The sequence below is a fragment of the Bos indicus x Bos taurus genome, chromosome 6, assembly GCF_003369695.1.
Source record: "Bos indicus x Bos taurus breed Angus x Brahman F1 hybrid chromosome 6, Bos_hybrid_MaternalHap_v2.0, whole genome shotgun sequence".
NCBI classification, from domain to species: domain Eukaryota; kingdom Metazoa; phylum Chordata; class Mammalia; order Artiodactyla; family Bovidae; genus Bos; species Bos indicus x Bos taurus.
In genome coordinates, this window is record NC_040081.1 from 59482735 (window position 1) to 59506932 (window position 24198).

General features: G+C 42.8%; 1 protein-coding gene across 1 annotated transcript; it reads left to right on the forward strand.

Annotated features, from left to right (window-relative positions):
* The first annotated feature begins 10580 nt into the window (after positions 1 to 10580).
* On the forward strand, positions 10581 to 23976 carry CHRNA9 (cholinergic receptor nicotinic alpha 9 subunit). The gene is made up of 5 exons (XM_027545391.1): positions 10581 to 10644; positions 10964 to 11109; positions 12018 to 12172; positions 19279 to 19811; positions 23435 to 23976. Exons 1-5 carry the CDS (start codon positions 10581 to 10583, stop codon positions 23974 to 23976), a joined length of 1440 nt encoding a protein of 479 aa, XP_027401192.1.
* Positions 23977 to 24198: the final 222 nt, after the last annotated feature.

The following is a 24198-nucleotide window of genomic DNA, read 5'->3' on the forward strand; positions in this document are numbered from 1 at the left end:
TGTCTTTATGTTCTTTCTGTTGCATTAGGTCAGCAGAAACATAGGGAGACGGCTCCCCACCCTCCTCCTGCATCCATGGCAGACACTGCTAATGATGTTTGTGGTTGTTCCCTTCGATCTAGGACTGTATACAAGGCACAGTCTACATGTAAAGAAGTGGAAATTATGATCCATGTTATCAAGGAGTTTGCTTTGACACAGGTTAAAATATAATGCAGCTGTAGACTAGCAATATAAGGCCATAAATAATACTCCAACCTTGAGTGCTAACGAGATTCTGGCAAGCTTATGAATCATAGGAAATATATCCAGTGTCCTTTGTCTGAAAGCTGGCCTTTTCCCTGCTTTCTAATTCCTTGGATTTCTTTTCTCAGCCTAGATATTACTCATTTATTCAATCAATAGATATCTTCTCTGGGTCTAAGAGTACAGCACAGAACAAGGCCAAGTCCCTACTCTCAGGGAACTTAATTTCCTGTAGGAAGACAGACAATAAGCAAGCAAGCACACAGAGACAGGCACATACTTCAGCTAGGCATAAGCGGGATGAAACTGAAGCAGGGAAGATGGGCAGACGTGAGTGGAGTGTCGCTTTAGGTAAGGTCATCTGGGAAGGGCCTTCTAATAAGGTGGCATTCTAACTGAACCAAGAGGGAAGAGAGAGAGGGAGCCAAGAAGATATCACCAAGGGTCTTGCAGGCAGAAGGAACAGGAGGAAAAAGCCTGTTTGTGGGACGGCCAAGACCAGCCTGGCTGGAGTGCAGTCAGTGAAGGGAGAGTGTTAGAAGTAGAAAGTCAGGGCCTTGTAGTTGCTAGTAAGGATTTGGGCTTTTACTCTGAGCAAAACAAGAATCTACTGGGGAGAGCTGAGTGGAGGGGTGGCATGGTCAGATGGACACTTTACAATGCTCACTGGCGTAGGGTGTCAGCACCATGTGGACATAAGCAGCCCCCTCTGCCTGTGTTCTTGGAGGTCCTCTTTTCTTCCCTCTGGAATCCCTTTTGTTCTGATTTCACCTGCATTTCCCCAAGCCAAATGGATGTGGGCACAATTGAGGGGCGGTGGGGTCACCATCCTAGAAATAGAGTAGGGATCTGGGTTGCTACTCAGTGATGCTGCTGGAGTCCTGCCTCCAGGGTCTCTCTGTCTCCTTCCTGGGGACCCGAGAGGGTCTCACGTGTACTTCTGAAACTTTCCTCTGATGCTCACTGCTCTCAGCTCCTAGCCTGGCTGTTGCCACAGGTTCTGTCACCACTGTGTATGTCACCCATATCTGGGGACTCTGATTCCCTGCCAGAGTACTTCTGTGGTCACTATGTGGGAGTGAGGACAACTGTCAAGCCTCCAGACATCAAACAGGACGGATGTGGGCTCTCCTGTTTCCATGTGTTTCTGTTCAGTGGAAAGTCTCCTTTTACGTGGAGAGCTCCCTCTCTCTCGGAATCTGGTACAGGACGCCTGGGAGCCTGCACTGGAAGACAGGTGGGATCTAATGGAACTGGCTGAGCTGAACTCAGTGTCAGCTCCAGACTCACCAGGCATCGGCCTACAATCATGCTTGTGCCTTGTGACTCTCTTTTCCCTTCAGGCTATGATCCATCTTCATCTGGAATGCTGATCCCTACTGCAGTTTGTTTGAGCCTGGTTAAGTGGATTTAAGGGTTTGATGAGATATATTAAGAGCCAGCAAACTCTGACCAGCCACCTATTTTTGTAAATAAAGTTTTATTGGAACAAAGCCATGCCCATTCATTCACATATTGCCTTTGGCTGCTTTTACAACATAATAGCAGAGAGGAGTCGTTGCTAGAGAGACCATATGGCCTGCAAAGCTGAAAATATTTACTATCTGGCCCTTTATCTAAAGAGACTGCCAACCTCAGTGATAGATTTAGATCTGCTAACTCTCACAGAGCAGAAAAGAAGAGTAAGGGCTTCCCTGGTGGCTCAGTGGTAAAGAATCTGCCTGCTAATGCAGGGGACATAGATTCTATTCCTGGTCCAGGAAGATACCGCACGCCTTGGGACAATGAACCCGATGTGCCACAACTACTGAGCCAGCGCTCTAGAGCCTGGGAGCGACAACAAGAGGAAACCCCTGCAAGGAGAAGCCCAAGAACCTCAATGAAGAGCAGCCCCTGCTTACCGAGACTAGAGAGAGCTCGTGCACAGCAGCAAAGACCCCGTGCAACCAAAAATAAAATAAATAACAATGAATGAATAAATAAATCCTTAAAAAGAGTTAAAAAGACTGTTACAAAAATATGTAAATAATGAAATCCACAGTGGATTGACAATAGTACTAATACTGCAATGAAAAAGGAGGAAAGAAGACAATGGGAGCACTCACATTCTCCCATTCATAGTGCAGATAAAATAATAATTCTCTAATCAGGGCTGTCAAGAACCTGGAAGAGAGAGAAAGAGGAAGAAGGGCAGGGGGCAGGGAGAGGGGAGAGAAATGAGTAGATGATAGGTAAATTGTGGCTATAGTTTATATGTTCAGTTTTTAAAAAATGCTGGGGTTGCATTTTTCCCCTTTCATCGTCACTTGTTTAGTACTTTTTATAGTTAAGCACTGTTATCAGGGTGTTACCAAGTCAAATTTGGGTCCTCTCACCCGACTCAAAGCAGAGCCAATCTTCTGACACCAGGTTGTGCTGAAGAAAAGGGCAGCATTCATTTCAAAGTGTCAAACAAGGAGAATGGGTGGATAATGCACAAAGACCTAAATTCCCCAGTGGCTTTCAGGGAAGGACTTTTAAAAACATCATTAGAGGTGAGAGTTCTGGGGTGCTTGAGCACATTCTTATGATTGGCTGATGGTGAGCTAATAGAACAGTAGTTCAGAAGTCAACAATATCAGCCTTCTGTCTCACATCTGGGATCTCTGTGATGGTGGTCAGCATGCAGTTAATGTCTTCTACCTGGTGGTGGTCTTAGTACCTACAAAACAACTCAAGGATACGGCTCAGGATATTATCTTTAGCCCTTGAGGAAGAACTGGAGACCCTTGATTTTTATTTAGGGCTAATATCCTAACATTATATTTTGGGAACAGACAAGTCCCCTGAAATTTGTCCATAGAAGAGGATTTGGCTCATAGTAACTCTGAAATGAAAAGGACATCTTTTTTGGGTGTTAGCTCTAAAAGGTCTTGTAGGTCTTCATAGAACCGTTCAACTTCAGCTTCTTCAGCGTTACTGGTTGGGGCATAGACTTGGATTACTGTGATATTGAATGGTTTGCCTTGGAAACGAACAGAGATCATTCTGTCGTTTTTGAGATTGCATCCAAGTACTGCATTTCGGACTCTTTTGTTGACCATGATGGTTACTCCATTTCTTCTGAGGGATTCCTGCCCGCAGTAGTAGATGTAATGGTCATCTGAGTTAAATTCACCCATTCCAGTCCATTTCAGTTTGCTGATTCCTAGAATGTCGACATTCATTCTTGCCATCTCTTGTTGACCACTTCCAATTTCCCTTGATTCATGGACCTGACATTCCAGGTTCCTATGCAATATTGCTCTTTATAGCATCGGACCCTACTTCTATCACCAGTCACATCCACAGCTGGGTATTCTTTTTGCTTTGGCTCCATCCCTTCATTCTTTCTGGAGTTATTTCTCCACTGATCTCCAATAGCATATTGGGCACCTACTGACCTGGGGAGTTTCTCTTTCAGTATCCTATCATTTTGCCTTTTCATACTGTTCATGGGGTTCTCAAGGCAAGAATACTAAAGTGGTTTGCCATTCCCTTCTCCAGTAAGTAGGAAGTCAAGAAACACCTGGAGTAACAGGCAAATTTGGCCTTGGAATACGGAATGAAGCAGGGCAAAGACTAATAGAGTTTTGCCAAGAAAATGCACTGGTCATAACAAACACCCTCTTCCAAGAACACAAGAGAAGACTCTATACATGGACATCACCAGATGGTAAACACCGAAATCAGATTGATTATATTCTTTGCAGCCAAAGATGGAGAAGCTCTATACAGTCAGCAAAAACAAGACCAGGAGCTGACTGTGGCTCAGACCATGAACTCCTTATTGCCAAATTCAGACTGAAATTGAAGAAAGTAGGGAAAACCACTAGACCATTCAGGTATGACCTAAATCAAATCCCTTATGATTATACAGTGGAAGTGAGAAATAGATTTAAGGGCCTAGATCTGATAGATAGAGTGCCTGATGAACTATGGAATGAGGTTCATGACATTGTACAGGAGACAGGGATCAAGACCATCCCCATGGAAAAGAAATGCAAAAAAGCAAAATGGCTGTCTGGGGAGGCCTTACAAATAGCTGTGAAAAGAAGAGAAGCGAAAAGCAAAGGAGAAAAGGAAAGATATAAACATCTGAATGCAGAGTTCCAAAGAATAGCAAGAAGAGATAAGAAAGCCGTCTTCAGCGATCAATGCAAAGAAATAGAGGAAAACAACAGAATGGGAAAGACTAGAGATCTCTTCAAGAAAATGAGAGATACCAAAGGAACATTTCATGCAAAGATGGGCTCGATAAAGGACAGAAATGGTATGGACCTAACAGAAGCAGAAGATATTAAGAAGAGATGGCAAGAATACACAGAAGAACTGTACAAAAAAGATCTTCACGACCCAGATAATCAGGATGGTGTGATCACTGACCCAGAGCTAGACATCCTGGAATGTGAAGTCAAGTGGGCCTTAGAAAGCATCACTACGAACAAAGCTAGTGGAGGTGATGGAATTCCAGTTGAGCTATTCCAAATCCTGAAAGATGATGCTGTGAAAGTGCTGCACTCAATATGCCAGCAAATTTGGAAAACTCAGCAGTGGCCACAGGACTGGAGAAGGTCAGTTTTCATTCCAATCCCAAAGAAAGGCAATGCCAAAGAATGCTCAAACTACCACACAATTGCACTCATCTCACACGCTAGTAAAGTCATGCTCAAAATTCTCCAAACCAGACTTCAGCAATATGTGAACCGTGAACTTCCTGATGTTCAAGCTGGTTTTAGAAAAGGCAGAGGAACCAGAGATCAAATTGCCAACATCCGCTGGATCATGGAAAAAGCAAGAGAGTTCCAGAAAAACATCTATTTCTGCTTTATTGACTATGCCAAAGCCTTTGACTGTGTGGATCACAATAAACTGTGGAAAATTCTGAAAGAGATGGGAATACCAGACCACCTGATCTGCCTCTTGAGAAATTTGTATGCGGGTCAGGAAGCAACAGTTAGAACTGGACATGGAACAACAGACTGGTTCCAAATAGGAAAAGGAGTACATCAAGGCTGTATATTGTCACCCTGTTTATTTAACTTATATACAGAGTACATCATGAGAAACGCTGGACTGGAAGAAACACAAGCTGGAATCAAGATTGCCGGGAGAAATATCAATAACTTCAGATATGCAGATGACACCACCCTTATGGCAGAAAGTGAAGAGGAACTCAAAAGCCTCTTGATGAGAGTGAAAGAGGAGAGTGAAAAAGTTGGCTTAAAGCTCAACATTCAGAAAACGAAGATCATGGCATCTGGTCCCATCACTTCATGGCAAATAGATGGGGAAACAGTGGAAACAGTATCAGACTTTATTTTTCTGGGCTCCAAAATCACCACAGATGGTGACTGCAGCCATGAAATTAAAAGACGCTTACTCCTTGGAAGGAAAGTTATGACCAACCTAGATAGCATATTCAAAAGCAGAGACATTACTTTGCCAACAAAGGTTCGTCTAGTCAAGGCTATGGTTTTTCCTGTGGTCATGTATGGATGTGACAGTTGGACTGTGAAGAAAGCTGAGCACCGAAGAATTGATGCTTTTGAACTGTGGTGTTGGAGAAGACTCTTGAGAGTCCCTTGGACTGCAAGGAGATCCAACCAGTCCATTCTGAAGGAGATCAGCCCTGGGATTTCTTTGGAAGGAATGATGCTAAAGCTGAAACTCCAGTACTTTGGCCATCTCATGAGTTGACTCATTGGAAAAGACTCTGATGCTGGGAGGGATTGGGGGCAAGAGGAGAAGGGAATGACAGAGGATGAGATGGCTGGATGGCATCACTGACTCGATGGACGTGGGGCTGGGTGAACTCTGGGAGTTGATGATGGACAGGGAGGCCTGGCATGCTGCGATTCATGGGGTTGCAAAGAGTCGGACACGACTGAGCGACTGATCTGATCTGATCTGATCTAAACTCTGAAATGGCTGAAATACTTTATTTTGGCAAGGAATGCTGCTTCTCAATACCTTGGCCACCTGATGCAAAGAGCCAACTCATTGGAAAAGACCCTGATGCTGAGAAAGACTGAGGGTAAGAGAAGAGGGCAGCAGAGGATGAGATGGTTGGATGGCATCACTAACTCAATGGACATAAGTTTAAGCAAACTCAGGGAGATAGTGAAGGATAGGAAAGCCTGGTGTGCTGCAGTTCATGGGATCACAAAGAGTCAGACGTGACTTTACTAATGAATAACAACAAGCTGCTTCTCAAAAGATACAGATATTGAAAGGATTTGTGCTCTGTAGAAATTTTCTGAATTGTAGGTCCCTGGGCAGGGCCAGAATATACTCCCTCAATGGTGATATCACACAAACTATGGTGAAATGCTGTTTGGAATTTCTACCCATGATCCAGGAAAGGTAACTGCTGGCCTGAGTATCATGAATTTCCCAACTTAAATAGTTTTGTGCTCTGTGAACCTGAGTTAATATGCTAACAGATGTGACCATTCCAAAGTTAATGGACTCTAAGGAAATGGGATGTACCCTGGAGGTTCCAGATTTCTGGATGGCTGTGGTTTATTTAGATAATCTTCATTGCCTGAGAGTATGATTTAGAAAGTCAGTCTAAATTATGTCTGCTTGCTTTTTAGCCTTATTGAACTCTAAATGGTGAACTTAATGGATTACTTCTTCCACTAGTTTCTTACAAGTTATAGGACCACTATGTTAAAGACGTCTCGTCTCTCTCTGTAATTTGGAACTAATGGGAGCTCAGTGACTGGGTAAATGCATGTGGGTCCCCAGGAGAACACCTAGTGGTTGTTTTCTTTCATTTAAAATTTTCTTTCTTTCTTTATTTTTGACTGAACTGGGTCTTCTTTACTTTGCGTGGGCTTTTTGTACTTGTGGTGAGCAGGACGACTCTTCCTTGTAGTACACGGGCTTCTCGTTGTAGTGGTTGTTTTTAGAATGAATTTAAGAATACATCACGAGAAACGCTGGGCTGGAAGAAGCACAAGCTGGAATCAAGATTGCCAGGAGAAATAGCAATAACCTCAGATATGCAGATGACACCACCCTTATGGCAGAAAGTGAAGAGGAACTCAAAAGCCTCTTGATGAAAGTGAAAGTGGAGAATGAAAAAGTTGGCTTAAAGCTCAACATTCAGAAAACGAAGATCATGGCATCTGGTCCCATCACTTCATGGCAAATAGATGGGGAAACAGTGGAAACAGTATCAGACTTTATTTTTCTGGGCTCCAAAATCACTGCAGATGGTGACTGCAGCCATGAAATTAAAAGACGCTTACTCCTTGGAAGAAAAGTTATGACCAACCTAGATAGCATATTCAAAATTAGAGACGTTACTCTGGCAACAAAGGTCCGTCTAGTCAAGGCTATGGTTTTTCCTGTGGTCATGTATGGATGTGACAGTTGGACTGTGAAGAAGGCTGAGCACCGAAGAATTGATTCTTTTGAACTGTGGTGTTGGAGAAGACTCTTGAGAGTCCCTTGGACTGCAAGGAGATCCAACCAGTCCATTCTGAAGGAGATCAGCCCTGGGATTTCTTTGGTAGGAATGATGCTAAAGCTGAAACTCCAGTACTTTGGCCACCTCATGCGAAGAGTTGACTCATTGGAAAAGACTCTGATGCTGGGAGGGATTGAGGGCAGGAGGAAAAGGGGATGACAGAGGATGAGATGGCTGGATGGCATCACCGACTCGATGGACATGAATTTGAGTGAACTCCAGTAGACGATGATGGACAGGGAGGCCTGGCGTGCTGCAATTCATGGGGTCGCAAAGAGTCGGACACGACTGAGCAACTGAACTGAAGAGGAGTTTGCTTTCTAGTTATTAACATCTTTGCCCTAAAAGGCAGAATTGCCCCCTCAAAAGTATTGGGTTAATTTGGTTTGTGTTAACATTGACAGATGAGCCTCAGTCAGTTCAGTAGCTCAGTCGTGTCCAACTCTTTGCAACCCCATGGACTGCAGCATTCCAGGCCTCCCTGTCCATCACCAACTCCCGGAGTTTACTCAAACTCATCCATCGAGTTGGTGATGCCATCCAATCATCTCATCTTCTGTCGTCCCCTTCGCCCACCTTCAATCATTCCCAGCATCAGGGTCTTTTCAAATGAGTCAGCTGTTCGCATCAGGTGCCCAAAGTATTGGAGTTTCAGCTTCAACAATAGTCCTTCCAATGAATATTCAGGACTGATTTCAGGGCTCTTACCATTTTTTAAACGAATTCCAAGTGACCAACTGAATGAACTGAGTTAACGGAAAGCAATCAGACTACCAAAGATGATTGCTTTTGAGGCGGCTTTCAAGCAGCTGGAGCAGTAGCTAACGCCATGTGTGTGTTCACTGATCACTTATTCCCAGGGGCTGTTCCCAGTGATGGGGCATCAAAGACAGAAGATAGAGCATCTCTCCCCATGAGAAGAAGAGGCCACGTTAGCATGGGGAGCACATTGAGCCGGAGTGGGTGGCCTGGATTCTGTGTCTGGCCAAGTGCTGCTGGAGGCAAGCCACTCGAATCTCTAGACATCAGCTTCCTCCTGTGAAAATGAGGCACTTGACTCCATTTCAAAAGGACCTTCAGCCTCTAAGATTCCAGAGTGGATGGTTTTTTCTAGGAGGAAGGGCTGTGCGTGGGCACCAGGAACTGTGTCATCTGATGAATGAGTCAGACTAAGGGCGTCAGAAAAGTTACATCTTCACGATCAACACAAGGGCACAGGCAATTAAGAAACACACTTAGCTGATGGTTTGAGTGTCTGTTCCATTCGGAGGTTATATTCCTGAAGAGGGACAGGCTGACTCATCAGATGGCTGTAACCTGATGAAGTAGAGCTATCCAATTTCCTTGCTCTGATTCCAGGCAACCGAATGATCTTAATTTAGTTTTCCAAGGCAGTTTCCCCAGGCAAGAGAAGGGACAGACTATGACAATTGGAAACTGACATTCTTTTGTGTGAGCAGAATTAGATCACACAAAATTATAAAGTATATATAGTAGCATAAAGTATATAAAGTAGCATTCAAATGCAAAGCACCATTAGTTATGAATCATTCTTATACATTCTTAGCATTTGAACTTTTTTTTTTAAGTGCTAGTAAACCGTGGATGACTTGGTAAATGCAGAAATTCTGTATCTGCAAAGCTGATCAGAGGTGAAAATTACTAATATTTACATGAAAGTGAAAGTCGCTCTGCTGCTGCTGCTAAGTCGCTTCAGTCGTGTCGGACTCTGTGCGACCCCATAGGCAGCCCACCAGGCTTCCCCGTCCCTGGGATTCTCCAGGCAAGAACACTGGAGTGGGTTGCCATTTCCTTCTCCAATGCATGAAAGTGAAAAGTGAAAGTGAAGTCGCTCAGTCGTGTCCGACTCTAGCGACCCCATGGACTGCAGCCTACCAGGCTCTTCCGTCCATGGGATTTTCTAGGCAAAAGTACTGGAGTGGGGTGCCATTGCCTTCTCCGAAAGTCGCTCAGATGTGTCCAACTCTTAGCGCTTTACAATTTACAAACGGTTTCTACATACAATACCCCAGTAACTCTGGGAGAGAGGGATTATTCTCCCTGTCTCTAGTTCAGGAAAGCTGTGTATAATGAGGGAGGGTTTGGACTAGCAGTCAAACCTAGGTCGTCTACTGTTAGTCCAAATCACAGGGCTGCTGCAGCTTCCGAAGGAAGCTAATGCTCTGTTCCCATCCACTGGTGCCCCCACCCACCTACGCGCACGCATGCGCACATGCAGACTCACGCAACAGTGTACAAGGTCCATGGTCAGTGGGACAACTGAAGGAATGATGAGAAGCAGAGGCAGAGAAGAAACCCAAAGATCATGAAACTGCTTCTCTTTCCCTCTTCAAAAGGCACTCAAAGCGCATAGGGCCTTTCTGGATGGGCTACCCCATGGATGGGTCAGTTCAGCTTTTCTTAGACCCGGAACTCAGACTGAATCTACTCACTGCAGGTGTAGAAAATGCCTGGTCTGGATAGGTGGAATCTCAGGTGTGTTGGGCTCCCACCTCTCTTCCTTTGAAAGATTGGTCTGGATATTCCTAGTGAAGGTAGCTGGGGATTCTCAACTGGGGCAGCTCCCCCAGGGCAGCACTGCCTGACCTAACCCACCTGGGGCTCCTGGCATCTTACCTGCTGGAGCTGCTAGTCTCAGATTACTGATGGGGAGGGGACCTGGCAAGCTTGCTTTGTGTCTGGCAAGCCTGAGCTCCCCATCTGCTGTGCAGAGACAGAAACAGAGCGGCAGCTGTGTGCCCAGACCCTTCCCACTGCTGGAGAAGTGGAAGACTGCAGTGCCTAGCTGGGGACTTATAGACACTTAGGGAAAAAGATGAACTGGCCCCATTCCTGCATCTCCTTTTGCTGGATTTACTTTGCTGCCTCCAGACTGAGAGGTAAGAGGCTGGTGGGTGTGCAACTCTCTTAGCCCAGGGATCACTTCTTTGGTGGAATGTTGGGTGGGCCAGGAAAAGAACAGACGCTCTAACTGTGAGGAAGTATTTCAGCTTCTTACAGTCTCATGCTGATCCTGTAGGGCCTGCCAGAGAAATAACTCCACTTGACCCAGAGCTTGTCCCCAGCTGATGGTAGGTAGGTAGATAGCTAGGATGGTAGGCAGGGATGATAGAACCAATGCTAGTCCTTGGTCTGTTGCTCTTTGCCTTGAAACACTCATAACACTGAAGCTTGATCCAGATCCCGCTTTTTGAGCAGCTGTAGAACCAGCAGATGGAAAATATGCTCAGAAGTTGTTCAATGACCTTTTTGAAGACTACTCTAATGCTCTTCGTCCAGTAGAGGATACAGATAAAGTCCTGAACGTCACACTCCAGATTACACTTTCTCAGATTAAGGATATGGTGAGTAACATAGTGTTGACTCTTCTGAATGGTTCGAATGAAACTAACAGTGCTTTCTAAAGGGAATGTCTTACCTGAATTTGACAGAAAATGAGAACAGACAGCTCTGTGTGCAAGCTGGAGGGAGAAGGGAATTCCAGAGGAGGAACACTTTCTACAAAATTAATTGCACTAAATTACCTGAGTCTTTCCATGAACATTAACAGTCTTAGAACATCTCAAGAAAGTTGGTTACGCATTACATGTTCCATTTCTATGAAATGTGTAAAGTCAGCAAGACCATAAAGACAGAAAGAGGAGTTAGGTTGCCAGGAGCTGTGAGAATGATGAGGAAATAGTGATTTACTGCTTGATTGTCATATGATTTCTCTTTGGGAATGACAAAATGTTCTGGAAGCAGAGAATGGGGATGGTTGCATGACATTGTGAATAAACTGGAAACCGCTGAATTGCACACTTTAAATAGTTAAAGTGGTGAGTTTCATGCAATATGAATTTTATCCTAATTTTTAAAAGATGTTTTAAGATGACATACATTGATGCTCATATGTGTTTAGTTACACAAAGTTATGAAACTTCAAAATCTTTTCTTCTGTACATTGTTGATGTTTGCTGACTTTTTCATAAAAAAATAATTCATCAGTTGATCAATTTTCAGAGAAATTTGAGCAGTTGACCCATGCATGATGATTTAAATATTTGTCCACTTGATGTTCCAAACACTAATCAAGCAGGGAAAATATAACCTTGGCAGACAATCAAGGGGATTGATTTGAAAAAACTCTCGCTTACTTATTGGAAATAGATTAGTGCTCTTGGAATTCCTGTTTTGAAGACAGCTGTTTTACAGACAAAATGTGTTTGGTTGAGGTGTCTACTGGACAGTTATATCTGGGTTAATTGTGCAGGATGAGAGAAACCAAATTCTGACTGCCTATTTGTGGATCCGCCAAATCTGGCATGATGCGTATCTCACATGGGATCGAGACCAATATGATGGACTGGACTCCATCAGGATCCCCAGCGACCTGGTGTGGAGACCGGATATTGTCCTATATAACAAGTAAGTGCAAGTCAGTAGCTTCTCAGGAATGAACTTGATTAGGCAGAACGTAAACATAATGTGGCCTCCCTGCTGGCTCAGTTGGTAATGCAGGAGACCCAGGTTTAATCCCTGGGTAGGGAAAATCCCCTGGAGAAGGAAATGGCAATCCACTCCAGTATTCTTGCCTGGAAGATCCCATGGACCGAGGAGCCTGGCAGGCTACAGTCCCTGGGGTCACAAAGAGTCCGACATGATTTTAGCAAGTAAACCACCACCAACCACCAAACATAATGGAAGAGGAAAGTTTGAAACATGCATGAAGTTAAGTCAATTCATGTTCCTAGATCCTGAACTGATAGTTAGAAAACCTCAGATAATAAAATAATAATGGTCATAAAAATCTTAGAGCTACATTCTCCCTTTCAGGTGAGAAACTGTATTGGAAGTCCTGTTAGTTTTCTAGGGCTACTGTAGCAAAGTACTACAAGCTGGGTGGCTTAAACCACAGGAACTGTTGTCTCACAGTTCTGGAGGCTAGAAGTATAAGATAAAGGTATTGGCAAAGTTAGTTCCTTCTGAGGCGGTGAGGAAAATCTGTTCCCTGTCTCTGCCCTAGATTCTTGGGTGGTTGCTGGCAATCTTTGCTCTCTTGACTTGTACAAGCATCACCCCAATCTCTGCCTTCTTCTTCACATGGCATCCTGTTCCCTGTGTCCATATTTCCCCTTGCATTGAAGACACCAGTCATGTTGAATTAGATGCTCACCCTACACCAATATGACCTCGTCTTTTTTAAAAAATTAAAGATAATTTTATTGTGCTTTTCTTAACACAAAAAAATTACAGACTTACTGTTTAAAAAAGATAAAGTTGTCTAAATTAAGGCACTAAGACAGAAGTAAAAATTACTCATAATCCCACAGAATATGACCTCTTCTTTTAAATACATTTAACTACTAATTACAGCTGCAATGACTGTTCCAAATAAGGTCACATTCTGAAGTGCCGGGGTAGGATTCAACACATGAAATTTTTGCAGATGCAATTCAGCCCATGACAGTGGTGCTTCCTTGTCAATGATCATGTATGGAAAATACATGTTACTGTTAAGATTAAGGGGCTTTCCAGGTGGTGCAGTGGTAAATCTGCCTGCCAGTGCAGGAGATGCAAGAGACAGGGGTTCAATTCCTGGCTTAGGAAGTTCCCCTAGAGTAGAAAATGGCAACCCCCTCCAGTATTCTTGCCTGGAAAATTCCACGGACAGAAGAGCCTGGCGGGCTACAGTCCATGGGGTCACAAACTGTTAGGCACAACTGAGCTACTGAGTACATTAAGATTTAATCAGAATGGACCAGCTAAAAGCTGGCCCATGGATTTTGGACTTTGTATAGAGTGAAAGATGAACTGGACCATAAGATCACCAGTTGGCCTTTTCCTGGTCTGAGAGCAAGGGGTCTTAGTGAGTGGGCAGGTAAGGCTTCAGTTTCTAAAATTGTAAAGTGGGCATGAATCACCTGAGGAGCCTGCTAAAATACAGATTCTCATTCAGTAGGTCTGGGGTAGAGTTGGTCGTTCTGCATTTCTCTGAGCTCCAGACGGTAGTGCTGCTGGCCCATGGACCACACTTTGAGAATGAACCAGATCACTCTGTCACAACTCAGGCTCAGCTGCTCCACCTGTTGTCAAAGGGGCTCTCTCTCTTTTTATTCTGGAACTCAAGTCTCTCAGAGTTAGGAAAATTCCTCTTTGAGCAGAGAGAGATGAATGAGGAGCAACTTGGACAGGGGGACTCTCCTGGGGACTCAGCCATCTGTTGGGCGTGAGTTTCCCTTCAGGATGCCACACTGCTTGGTTGCAGCCTGGATTTTAGTTTCAGTCCCTACTCAGCTTGTCCAAGGGTCACAACCTTGTGAATCATACCTCTGATCCTGCTGACTATTCCCCACTCTGAGTGGCCAGAGGTATCTTCTGTATGCCTTCCTAAGCAAGGTAACATCCAAGTGCTAAGTCTCTTTCAGTCATGCCTGACTCTTTGCGACCCCATGGGCTGTAGCCCACCAGGTTCCTCTGTCCATGGGATTCTCCAGGCAAGAATATGGGAGTGGGTTGCCATTTCCTTCTCCAAGTACTGGTGCTTTATTACCATGGTTCACACCCTGCCCCCGCCTCTCCTCCCCAGCACACACACAAATACACACATGTAGAAGGCAAGAGAATGGGCCAGGATGTCCATCACCTCCTCCTGGAGAAGAATCAGAGGATATACTTTACATAGAACACTTAAAGCATTCTGTAAGTTCAGAATTCTCCCTGAAAAAAACAGAATGCTGGTTCTCCTTTTCCTCTTGCTTTGATTGACTGAAGCAGTGACCAGCTCTTATTGAAAGTCTTCTTTGTGAGCTGGCATGGTGACCTAAGTTAAGCCTGCCCCAGACCTCCTTTATCAGAGAAGCCAGTTAATCACTAATGAGCTCACACAAACCTGTGGTGGCTTTGGTAAATTTTGTCCCCATTCTCCATCCTTCCCCTCCCTGCCCAGATCACTGGCCTCCTTGAGATGTGTGAGTTCTGGTCCCCACACAGACCTTTCCCACTATAATGGTTCATCAATTCTTTTCTGTTCGTCTGGGTTAACTCTTTAGTCTCCTTTGCTCTGCTCTTACAGTTCTGTTTTGAATCCTCTTTTCTCCTGTGTATTCTCCTTCTCAGTAACATCAGAGTTTTACTATCAATATTTAGAGGAAACCCTAAATGTAGCTGTGATTGGATGTCATTTGCATCCCTTTGAGCAGCTGAAATGAGAATGGAAGAGAGTTAGAGTATCAGGCAAAGGAGGATCTCCAGTGATAGCTATTGCCCTGACCCTGGTCCTTCTAGCTGAATCCCTGGACCTGTAGAATCTTTTGATCTCAGATATAATATCAGTACTTCTCAGAAACCAGTACCAAACCTTGTAGACCCCGGAATGGGCTTCCTGAGTGGTGGTAGGGAGAATAAAGAGGGGTGTAGGACAGGTGATGGAGTCGTGTGTGATAAACATAGTTTGGGCAGGAAGATGCTGAACATCTAGATTCACCATTGGTGCCTGAGTCCATGGGGTAGATTATCTGGGGACTGAGTGAGCAGGATGGTGGTGTGCCTGGAAGCTATTTCGTGTGAGGAGCAGTCGAATTGATTGATGCTTAGTTAGAAAGAGAGAGGTCCTTAGGAAGACTTGATGGCTATCATAGGCAATCAGAGAGAAAATAAGGTGGAGGGAAAAGAGGAAATTCCTCCAGAGGACAAAACCCAAAACAACAAGTAGAAGTTAAAGGGTTTTAAAAATTGCATTTTAATTCAATTAAAAGAAAAACTAATAATTTGAATAATGAGTTTTCCTAAGAGGTAGTGAGCTCTATAACAATATAATGATTCAAGCAGATATTGGCTATTAGCAGTTCAGTAAATGAATAAATAAATTGAGGCTCGAAGTTCTGGTGGGGTTGTTTAGTATAGGTCTGTGGCCAATATAATGGTTGGTGTAAGAGACTGCAAGGATTCCTGACATTTTTAAACTAGGTAAAGAGTGGATTACAGAAATTTCAGATGTGTGTTTATTATGAGATAGTTTTAATGGTTGGATTTTAACGAACAGGTTTAACACTTGGATTTTAGACCTAATGAGAAATTAGGTACCCTGCTGAAATCAGAAGATTTGTCTATAATTTAGCTTTAAGTTCTGCTTACATAGCTTAGATGAAAGAAAGTGTAGGAAAACTTTCAGATGAGGTTGGATATACATATGTCAAATTTGTTCAAATTTTACACTTTAAATGTATGCAGTTTATTGTATGCCAATCAATAAAACTCTTTAAAAAGAAAAAAAAAAGATGAGATTAGTAGTAAAGGAGGGAGAAGAGGAAAAGGTTTGGAGAAAAATGTATGGATTTATTGTGAGACCTGTTCAGTTTGGAAGACCAAAGGAACATTCGCACGGAGATGGTCAACAAAGAGATTGCAAAGGCCAGTTTAAAGCCTGGAAAGAAGGTCAGGGATAGAGCTATCAAAACCCCTTTAAGCCCTTATAGAACTGCTCAAGGAGATCTGGAAGCACTGGTGGGCCATAGGAAACCATTGCACGTGCTGAGCTGTAAAATGATGTGATCAGAGAAACCAGGGAAATAAAACAAAGTACTGGTCATGAAGCAATTAATAGTAATGTCTTCAAACTCCTCCTGAGTAGCTGGGGTGATGTTTTCAGACAGTGGGCTCCTTTACCCTCTGGCTTTTGGTTGGGTTGGCCCAATGAGAAACATTGTGAGCAGTTGGAGGAAGAAAAGAGAGTAAGGTTGGGGCATGTATTCCCTTGCTCCCTTCCTAGAGTTATTATCTTTGGCTGGCTGTATCCTTTGACAGAAGGCATGTCTTCTATGGGAGAAGGAGATGGCATCCCACTCCAGTGTTCTTGCCTGGAGAATCCCAGGGACAGAGGAGCCTGGTGGGCTGCTGTCTATGGGGTCGCACAGAGTCGGACACGACTGACGTGATTTAGCAGCAGCAGCAGCAGCAGCAGCAGCATGTCTCCTATCGTGGTGACCCTCTTCTGCCACTCTTCCCTCCAGGTATTGGTAATTGCACCTTCCCTTCATTTCTTCAGGCTCAGGAACGGTAATAACTCTGCTGTTACTAGTCCTAAAGTGGTTGCCCTATACTTATCTTAGTAGAGTCCTTTTATTAAATCCTCCTCAAGCTACCTAATTTGAATGTGCCATCCATTTCCTGCAAGGACCATGACTAATAGAATCGTTCTAGCTCCAAATATATTCTCTCTGACTCCCAGATCTCTTGTACCAACGTAGGATAGGTGAGTGATGCTCCAGTTCTCAATTCTTGGATAGCTAATTATATATACTTTTTATTTTTACAAAGGGTAGGTTCTGGCATTTTCAAAAATGCCATTTTGTTGTCTTCACAAGACCCACATTAAAGATCCCCTCTTTAGACCTGCATTAAAAAGTGAGCACCACAATTCAGCTGCAGTGCTTTGATTAGAGTGGACACAATCAGACCATTGCATTGTGGTACCTAAAGGTTAATAAGTAGGAAAAAACTTGTAAAACATGTCAGTTCTTAGATCTAATACATCATCTTCTAGCAATTTAACCTAAGGAAAGAGTCAGTGGATAAATGCAACAGTTTGACCACGGGGATGTTCACTGTTGCATTGTTTGTAAATGTGAAAAATAGAAACAACCATAATGCAGAATATCAGTGAGCTGGTTAAATTACTATGGCACATCTCTAAAAAGGAGTATAATTGAATATCATTTAACCATGAAAATAATGTTGCAGAAGATTATGGACAGATGAACACCTACATTTTAAAATTGTCTCAGTCTTGTTTTTGGTAAACTAACTTTTTTATTTCAAGATAATTTTACAGAAAAGTTGGAAAGATGGTACAGAGTTCCTGTATACTTTTCACACAGTTTTCCTTAACGTCATGTCTTACATAACCATAATACATATGCCAAAACTGATATAATACTATTAGTGGTGCTATTGGTAAAGAATCTGCCTGTTGATGCAGGAGACACAAGAGATGCAGGTTTGATCTCTGGGTCAGGAAGATCCCCTGTTGTAAGAAATGGCAACCCACTCCAGTATTCTTGACTGGAGAATTCCATGGGCAGAGGAGCCTGGTGGATTACAATCCATGAGGCCACAAAGAGTTGGGCAGGTCAGAACGACTGAGCACACAATTAAACTACAGGTTTTATTTGGACTTCACCAGCTTTTCCACTAATGTCCTATTTTCTGTTTCAGGATCTAATCCAGCATATCACATTACATTTATCGATAATATAGTTTATAGGGAAAAAATTGTAAGGAACAATCAGAAAAATATGCATTAAATATTAACAGAAACGTATCAGTTAAGGCTGAAAGCATTGAAAACTGACTTTGTCAAAAAAGGAATTTGTAGGAAGGATATGCTCAGCTTACTGAATTAAAGGAGAAAAATCATTGATAGGGCCTTGGAAAGAACAGACTAGGACTACTCCATAGTTCAAGACAAGGGGCTATTGAATTTTTAAAAAAATTTTAAGTAATTGATTTTTCTAGGAATCCATCATCAGATTGACTCTTTTTGGTCTTTGGGTCACCCTGCTTAATATTTAAACTCCAGGAAGTGTGAATCAGTTGGACCTAGCTCAGGTCACAAGCCAGCCCCTGGCCAGGGGAGCCTAGGGTACCTTGATCATTTCATCTGCCTTACAATGGTGGTGGAGAAAGTCATTCCCCAAAGCGAAATAGAAATTTTGTACCCCCAAAATGCCAGCCATAAATGTTGATAAAGCAAAAACAAGATATATCTAGAATAAATTATCTTTTAGATTATAGATGAATAATTTTTTCCTCTGTGTTTTTCAGATGTTCTACAATAAACATGTAAAATTCTTCCAACAGCAACAAAGAGCTACTTTAATATTCTTGTGCCCAAAGTTAACAAAAACATTTAAGCAGAGCCTCTCTGTCAGATTTTAGCCTCGTTTACTTTTTGTCTGGGTGTTTGAATCATTATACCTGGACCAAGAGAATGGCATTGGGAATGGAGAGGAAGGGATAATAGGCAGAGATGCTTATTTGTTTAATTTTGGTTGCCCTGGGCTGCATGTGGGCTCTCTTCTTGCGGTGAGCGGGGTCTACTCTTCGTTGGGGTGCACTGGCTTCTCACTGCGGTGGCTTCTTCTGCTGTGGATCACGAGTTCTGTGTGCACAGGCCCAGTAGTTGTGGGGCATGGGCTTAGTTGCCTCGCAGTATGTGGGATCTTCCCAGTCCAGGGATTGAACACGTGTCCCCTGCATTGGCAGGTGGATTCTTAACCACTGGACCACTAAGAAAGTCTGGCAGAGGTGCTTTAAAGGAAAAATCCAAGAGAACTTGGCCCTGACTAGTTACAGGAGGTGGAGAAGAAGGGCAAATTAGAGTTGATTTTGGACTTGCAAGCCAGTGTACCGAGAATGGTGGTCCATTGCCAAAGACACTGAAGTGATGGGAAAAGGGCAGTGAGCTGTCTGGGTTAAAGAACTTGGTGAGTTGTCCTGGTAAGCAGCTCTCATTTTCCTCCTCTGACCTCCAGGGCTGACGATGAGTCTTCTGAGCCCGTGAACACCAATGTGGTCCTGCGGTATGACGGCCTGATCACTTGGGATGCACCAGCCATCACCAAAAGCTCCTGTGTGGTGGACGTCACCTACTTCCCCTTTGATAATCAGCAGTGCAACCTGACCTTTGGCTCCTGGACCTACAATGGCAATCAGGTAGATATCTTCAATGCCCTGGACAGTGGAGACCTCTCCGACTTCATTGAAGACGTGGAGTGGGAGGTGCACGGCATGCCTGCTGTGAAGAACGTCATCTCCTACGGCTGCTGCTCTGAGCCTTACCCGGATGTGACGTTCACTCTCCTTCTGAAGAGGAGATCCTCCTTCTACATCGTCAACCTCCTCATCCCATGCGTCCTCATATCTTTCCTGGCTCCCTTGAGTTTCTATCTCCCAGCAGCCTCTGGGGAAAAGGTCTCCCTGGGAGTGACCATACTGTTGGCCATGACTGTATTTCAGCTCATGGTGGCAGAGATCATGCCAGCCTCAGAAAATGTCCCTCTGATCGGTGAGTTCCTCTTATACTTTTGAGTCAGCTTTCTGGTGAATGTGGCTGTATCTGTGCCTTTAAACTCATAGCAATTAAGTCAACTACAAACTCAACACAAGCTCATTTAGTGTCTTCAGTTGGCATCTCTGAATGTGGCTGTTCAAGACAAAGCTGGGCTCAAGGTCTCCAGGTTTACCCAAAAGAGGAATGAGAGCTGTGTGGTTTAGAGCAGTGGTCCTTGAAGTATGGTCCCTGGACCCACAGCATCAGCCTCAATTTGGATATACAGATTGTCAGGGCCCACCCTAGACCTGCTGACTAGGGTGGAGGTAAAGCCTGCAAACTGTTTTCACAAGCTTTCTGGGTGATTCTGATGAGCTTTTTGTTAAAGTCAAAAAACCACTGGCTTTTAGGCTAAGGCCTTGATTTTGAAGTTAAAGAAATCTGCATTTGAACTCTGACTTCACCATTCCTTCCTTGATCAACCTTAAGCAATTTACTTGCTCTTTGAGTCTCTACTTCATCATCTTCAGAATTTGTGTAATTGCTACCTCACTGTGCATTGCTTAGCACAGAGCCTGGCATATGGTGAGGACTGAACCAACAGTGACTGTTAGTATCTTATCACATCACAAGGGGTTTCTTCTTGGGAAAAATGGTAAACACGATGGAAATGATGAGCTAGATTTTTAAGCCTGCCATCTACCCTTGATAGAATAATTCTCAACCTTTATTAGGTATAATAGGTGTGAGAGACTTAAAAATGCAGGTAACTGGTGGTCCAGTAGTTAAGACTCTGTGCTTCTACTGCAGGGGTGCAGGTTTGATCCCAGGGCAGGAAAGTTCCACCTGCCATGAGGCTCAGCCAAAGGAAAGAAAAAGAAAAAAATACAGGTTCTCACAGCAAAAGAGGTTTTTAAAAAGCAGTCTTGGACAAGATTTGGGAATCTGAGGTGATTCTAAAGTAGATCACATTCTCAAACATCTGCAATAATGAAATGTTCCTCCAAGGGTACTGTGGCTGCCATCACTGCCTTTCTTTTCCTTCCCTCTCTTGTTGTGAGATCCCTCCTAATACCTTTAATACCTACTTCCTGCCACCAAGGATAACACCCAGATCCACCACCTCTGCCTCAGTGACTCATGTTGTAATAGATGCTTTCAAGAATCAGAAGCTAGATCTCGTTTTTAGTTCTGTAAAGCAATCAGTAGGGGGAAATTTCAGAACACCAAGAGACTTAGTGACCAATATAAAAGAGATATTATACTGCCTTTTCTCTCCTGAATGTAGTATTAGCCATATGAATAACATTCAGATGTTATTACGTTGGTTTCTCTGTTTGGAGATTTCTTCCTTGTCATGTTTCTCCAGGCAAGTCACACACACACACACACACACACACACACACACACACACACACAAGCCACACACACACACACAGACTTGCACTTGCACTCGCACTCATGCACATCTTTTTGAGAAATAGTCACAGAAAGTTCTCTCCTTTCTCATCACCACTAATAAAGAGGAAACGGTGTGTTGGTTCTTTCATTACTTCTCCTAAGGCAGAAATGATTGACAGTGATGACATCCAATCATAACCCTGTTTGAGGCAGGATCAGTAGGCAGATCCTGCTCTCTGCTTTACCAGCTAAAGTCAACAGCAAGCTGGCTCAGTTTCTGAAGCAAGGTATCTCAGAACATGACTCATAAATTTTATAAGCATTGCTTTTCCTGTGATAATATGAAATGTATCTTTTTAGGAAGGGTACACATAGATCTTTCTTGAGAGTATTTAATAGTCACAACTTGTTATTTGTAGCACCTATGAAATAGAGTTCCAGTTTTAAGAAATGTATTTACATTTCCTGCATTAAGTATAGCATTTGATCCAGGCTTTTGACCCATAGCCTTTGCAATGTTAAGAAATATTTTATTTTTAGTTTACTCAGAGCTTTTAACAAATAATAAACAGATGATGAATATTACCAAATGTATTGTTTTCATCTGTAAAGACAATCATGTGTGTTTTTTCTTTTCCTGTATTAGTGTTGTAAATTACAGTTTTCTGTTGTTGAACTAAATCCTTCTTTATCATGATGAGTTATCAATTAAAGACACCATAGATTTAGTTAGCCAGTAATTTTTATAGGAGTTTCTCAAATGTATCTATAAATGAAATGGCCTTAAAATTTCCTTTCTTGTTTCTTTTAGAGTCAAGGCTAAATTTATTTCATGAAATGAACCAGTTAGGCAGTATTCCCTCTTTTCTATTTTTGAAACAACTTGCATTAAGATATGAGTTATCTGTTCCTTAAAAATTCAGTGAAACTCACCTGTAAAACCTTTTGGTTCTAGAGCTTTTTGGAAGATGGGTGGGTAGAGGTATTTAATTCCTATTTCTATTCAAGCATTCTTTCTTCTTAGACTAAATTTGACATCTTCTAGATGATAAAGAGTCTGCCTGCAATGTGGGAGACCCAGGTTTGATCCCTGGTTTGGGAAGATCTCCTAGAGAAGGAAATGGCAACCCACTCTAGTATTCTTGCCTGGAAAATCCCATGAACGAAAGAGCCTGGAGGGCTACAGTCCCTGGGGTCACGAAGAGTCAGTCACGACTGAGCAGCTAACACATGTATTTATAGAAATTTCATCTAGGTTTTTGAATGTATTATCATATAGCTACTTGTAATGTTATTTTATTGTTTTCTAAATTTCTATCCTCTTATTTTTTCTATTGCATCCTTTTTCTCTCTCCTACCACTATTCCATGAATGGCCTTATCAAATGTTTATCAGTTGTATAGCTCTTTTCAAATAACTTGTTTTTGTTCATTTTCTAGGTTCTTTGTTCTGTATTTCGAAAATTTGTTAACTTATCTTTATTGTTTCCTTCCTTAATTTTCCTTTTTCATGACTATTTGCTTTTTGCAATCACATATTAAAGACTAATAAAGACACAATATCCCCTTTCTTCGCCAGTAAGAGTGAGATTCCATATTAACAAGGTTTAATGACAATTCTGGGAACTGACCAAGATCATTCATTGTTTATTTGTTTTGCTGAATGTCGAAGTTTTTCACATAGTGATAGCAAAAACTTACAAATCTTTTAACTCAAGGAAGAGGACAGTGCTAAAAACTTTTCCTGTCTTTTTTCAATTAAGCTTCACCTTAGTCTTGTGAGTTAGATATGAATATTATAGTCATTCTATAGAGAAGAAAGCTGAGGCTTACCAGAATTACATAACTCCCTGTAGGTCACAAGTCTACTGAATGACAGAGCTGAGATTTGAACTCAGTTTTATTCAAAAGTCTATATTAGTCACTATTAATGTGTACAACTTCCAGTTGTTTCTTCATGAGTCAAATATGAGGACAGTTTTCCCCCCTAAATATATATTTATTTATTTGGCTGCTTCGAGTCTTAGCTGTGGCACGTGGGATATTTCATTGCAGCACATGGATTTTCTAATTGAAGTTCATGAGCTTAGCTTCTTCGCTAAATGTGGGATCTTAGTTCCCCAACCGGGGATAAAAACCACGTCCTGTGCATTGCTAGATGGATTCTTAACTGCTGAACCACCAGCGAAGGCCCTTGAAGACAGTTTTAAGCTAACTTGGTTGCTGTTATTTTCCCAGGCAAATACTACATAGCCACGATGGCCTTGATCACAGCCTCCACTGCCTTGACCATTATGGTGATGAATATCCACTTCTGCGGGGCTGAGGCCCGGCCAGTGCCACCCTGGGCCCGGGTGGTCATCCTGAAATACATGTCCAGGATCTTGTTTGTCTACGACGTGGGTGAGAGCTGCCTGAGCCCCCACCAAGACAGGGAGCGAGACCGTCTTACCAAGGTTTATGACAAACTTCCAGAGCCCAATCTGAAAACATCCAGAAATAAAGACCCTTCCAGAAAGAAGGAAGTGAACAAACTCTTAAAGAATGACTTGAGGTACCCGGGTGAGAACCTGGAGGATGGTGACAGCTACTGTGCACGGTACAGAGTGTTGACGAGAAATATTGAATACATCGCCAAGTGCCTCAAAGACCACAAGGCCACCAATTCCAAGGGGAGTGAATGGAAAAAGGTTGCAAAAGTCATAGACCGATTTTTCATGTGGATTTTTTTCATTATGGTCTTTGTGATGACTATTTTGATCATAGCAAGAGCAGATTAGTGAGCATTTGATATGTGGGAATAAATCAATATAAGTCCCTGTGATCTACTCTAATGCTCTTCCAAATCAGAAATATCTATATCCATATTTACACACAGATACGCAAATATATATAAATTAGGGGTTATGCTGTCTTTACTTTTTATTTTTAACTTCAGATCAGTATTATAGCAGTCAGTTTAAATTAAGCAGGAGGTTCAAAATTTCAAGGGCAAGACAATG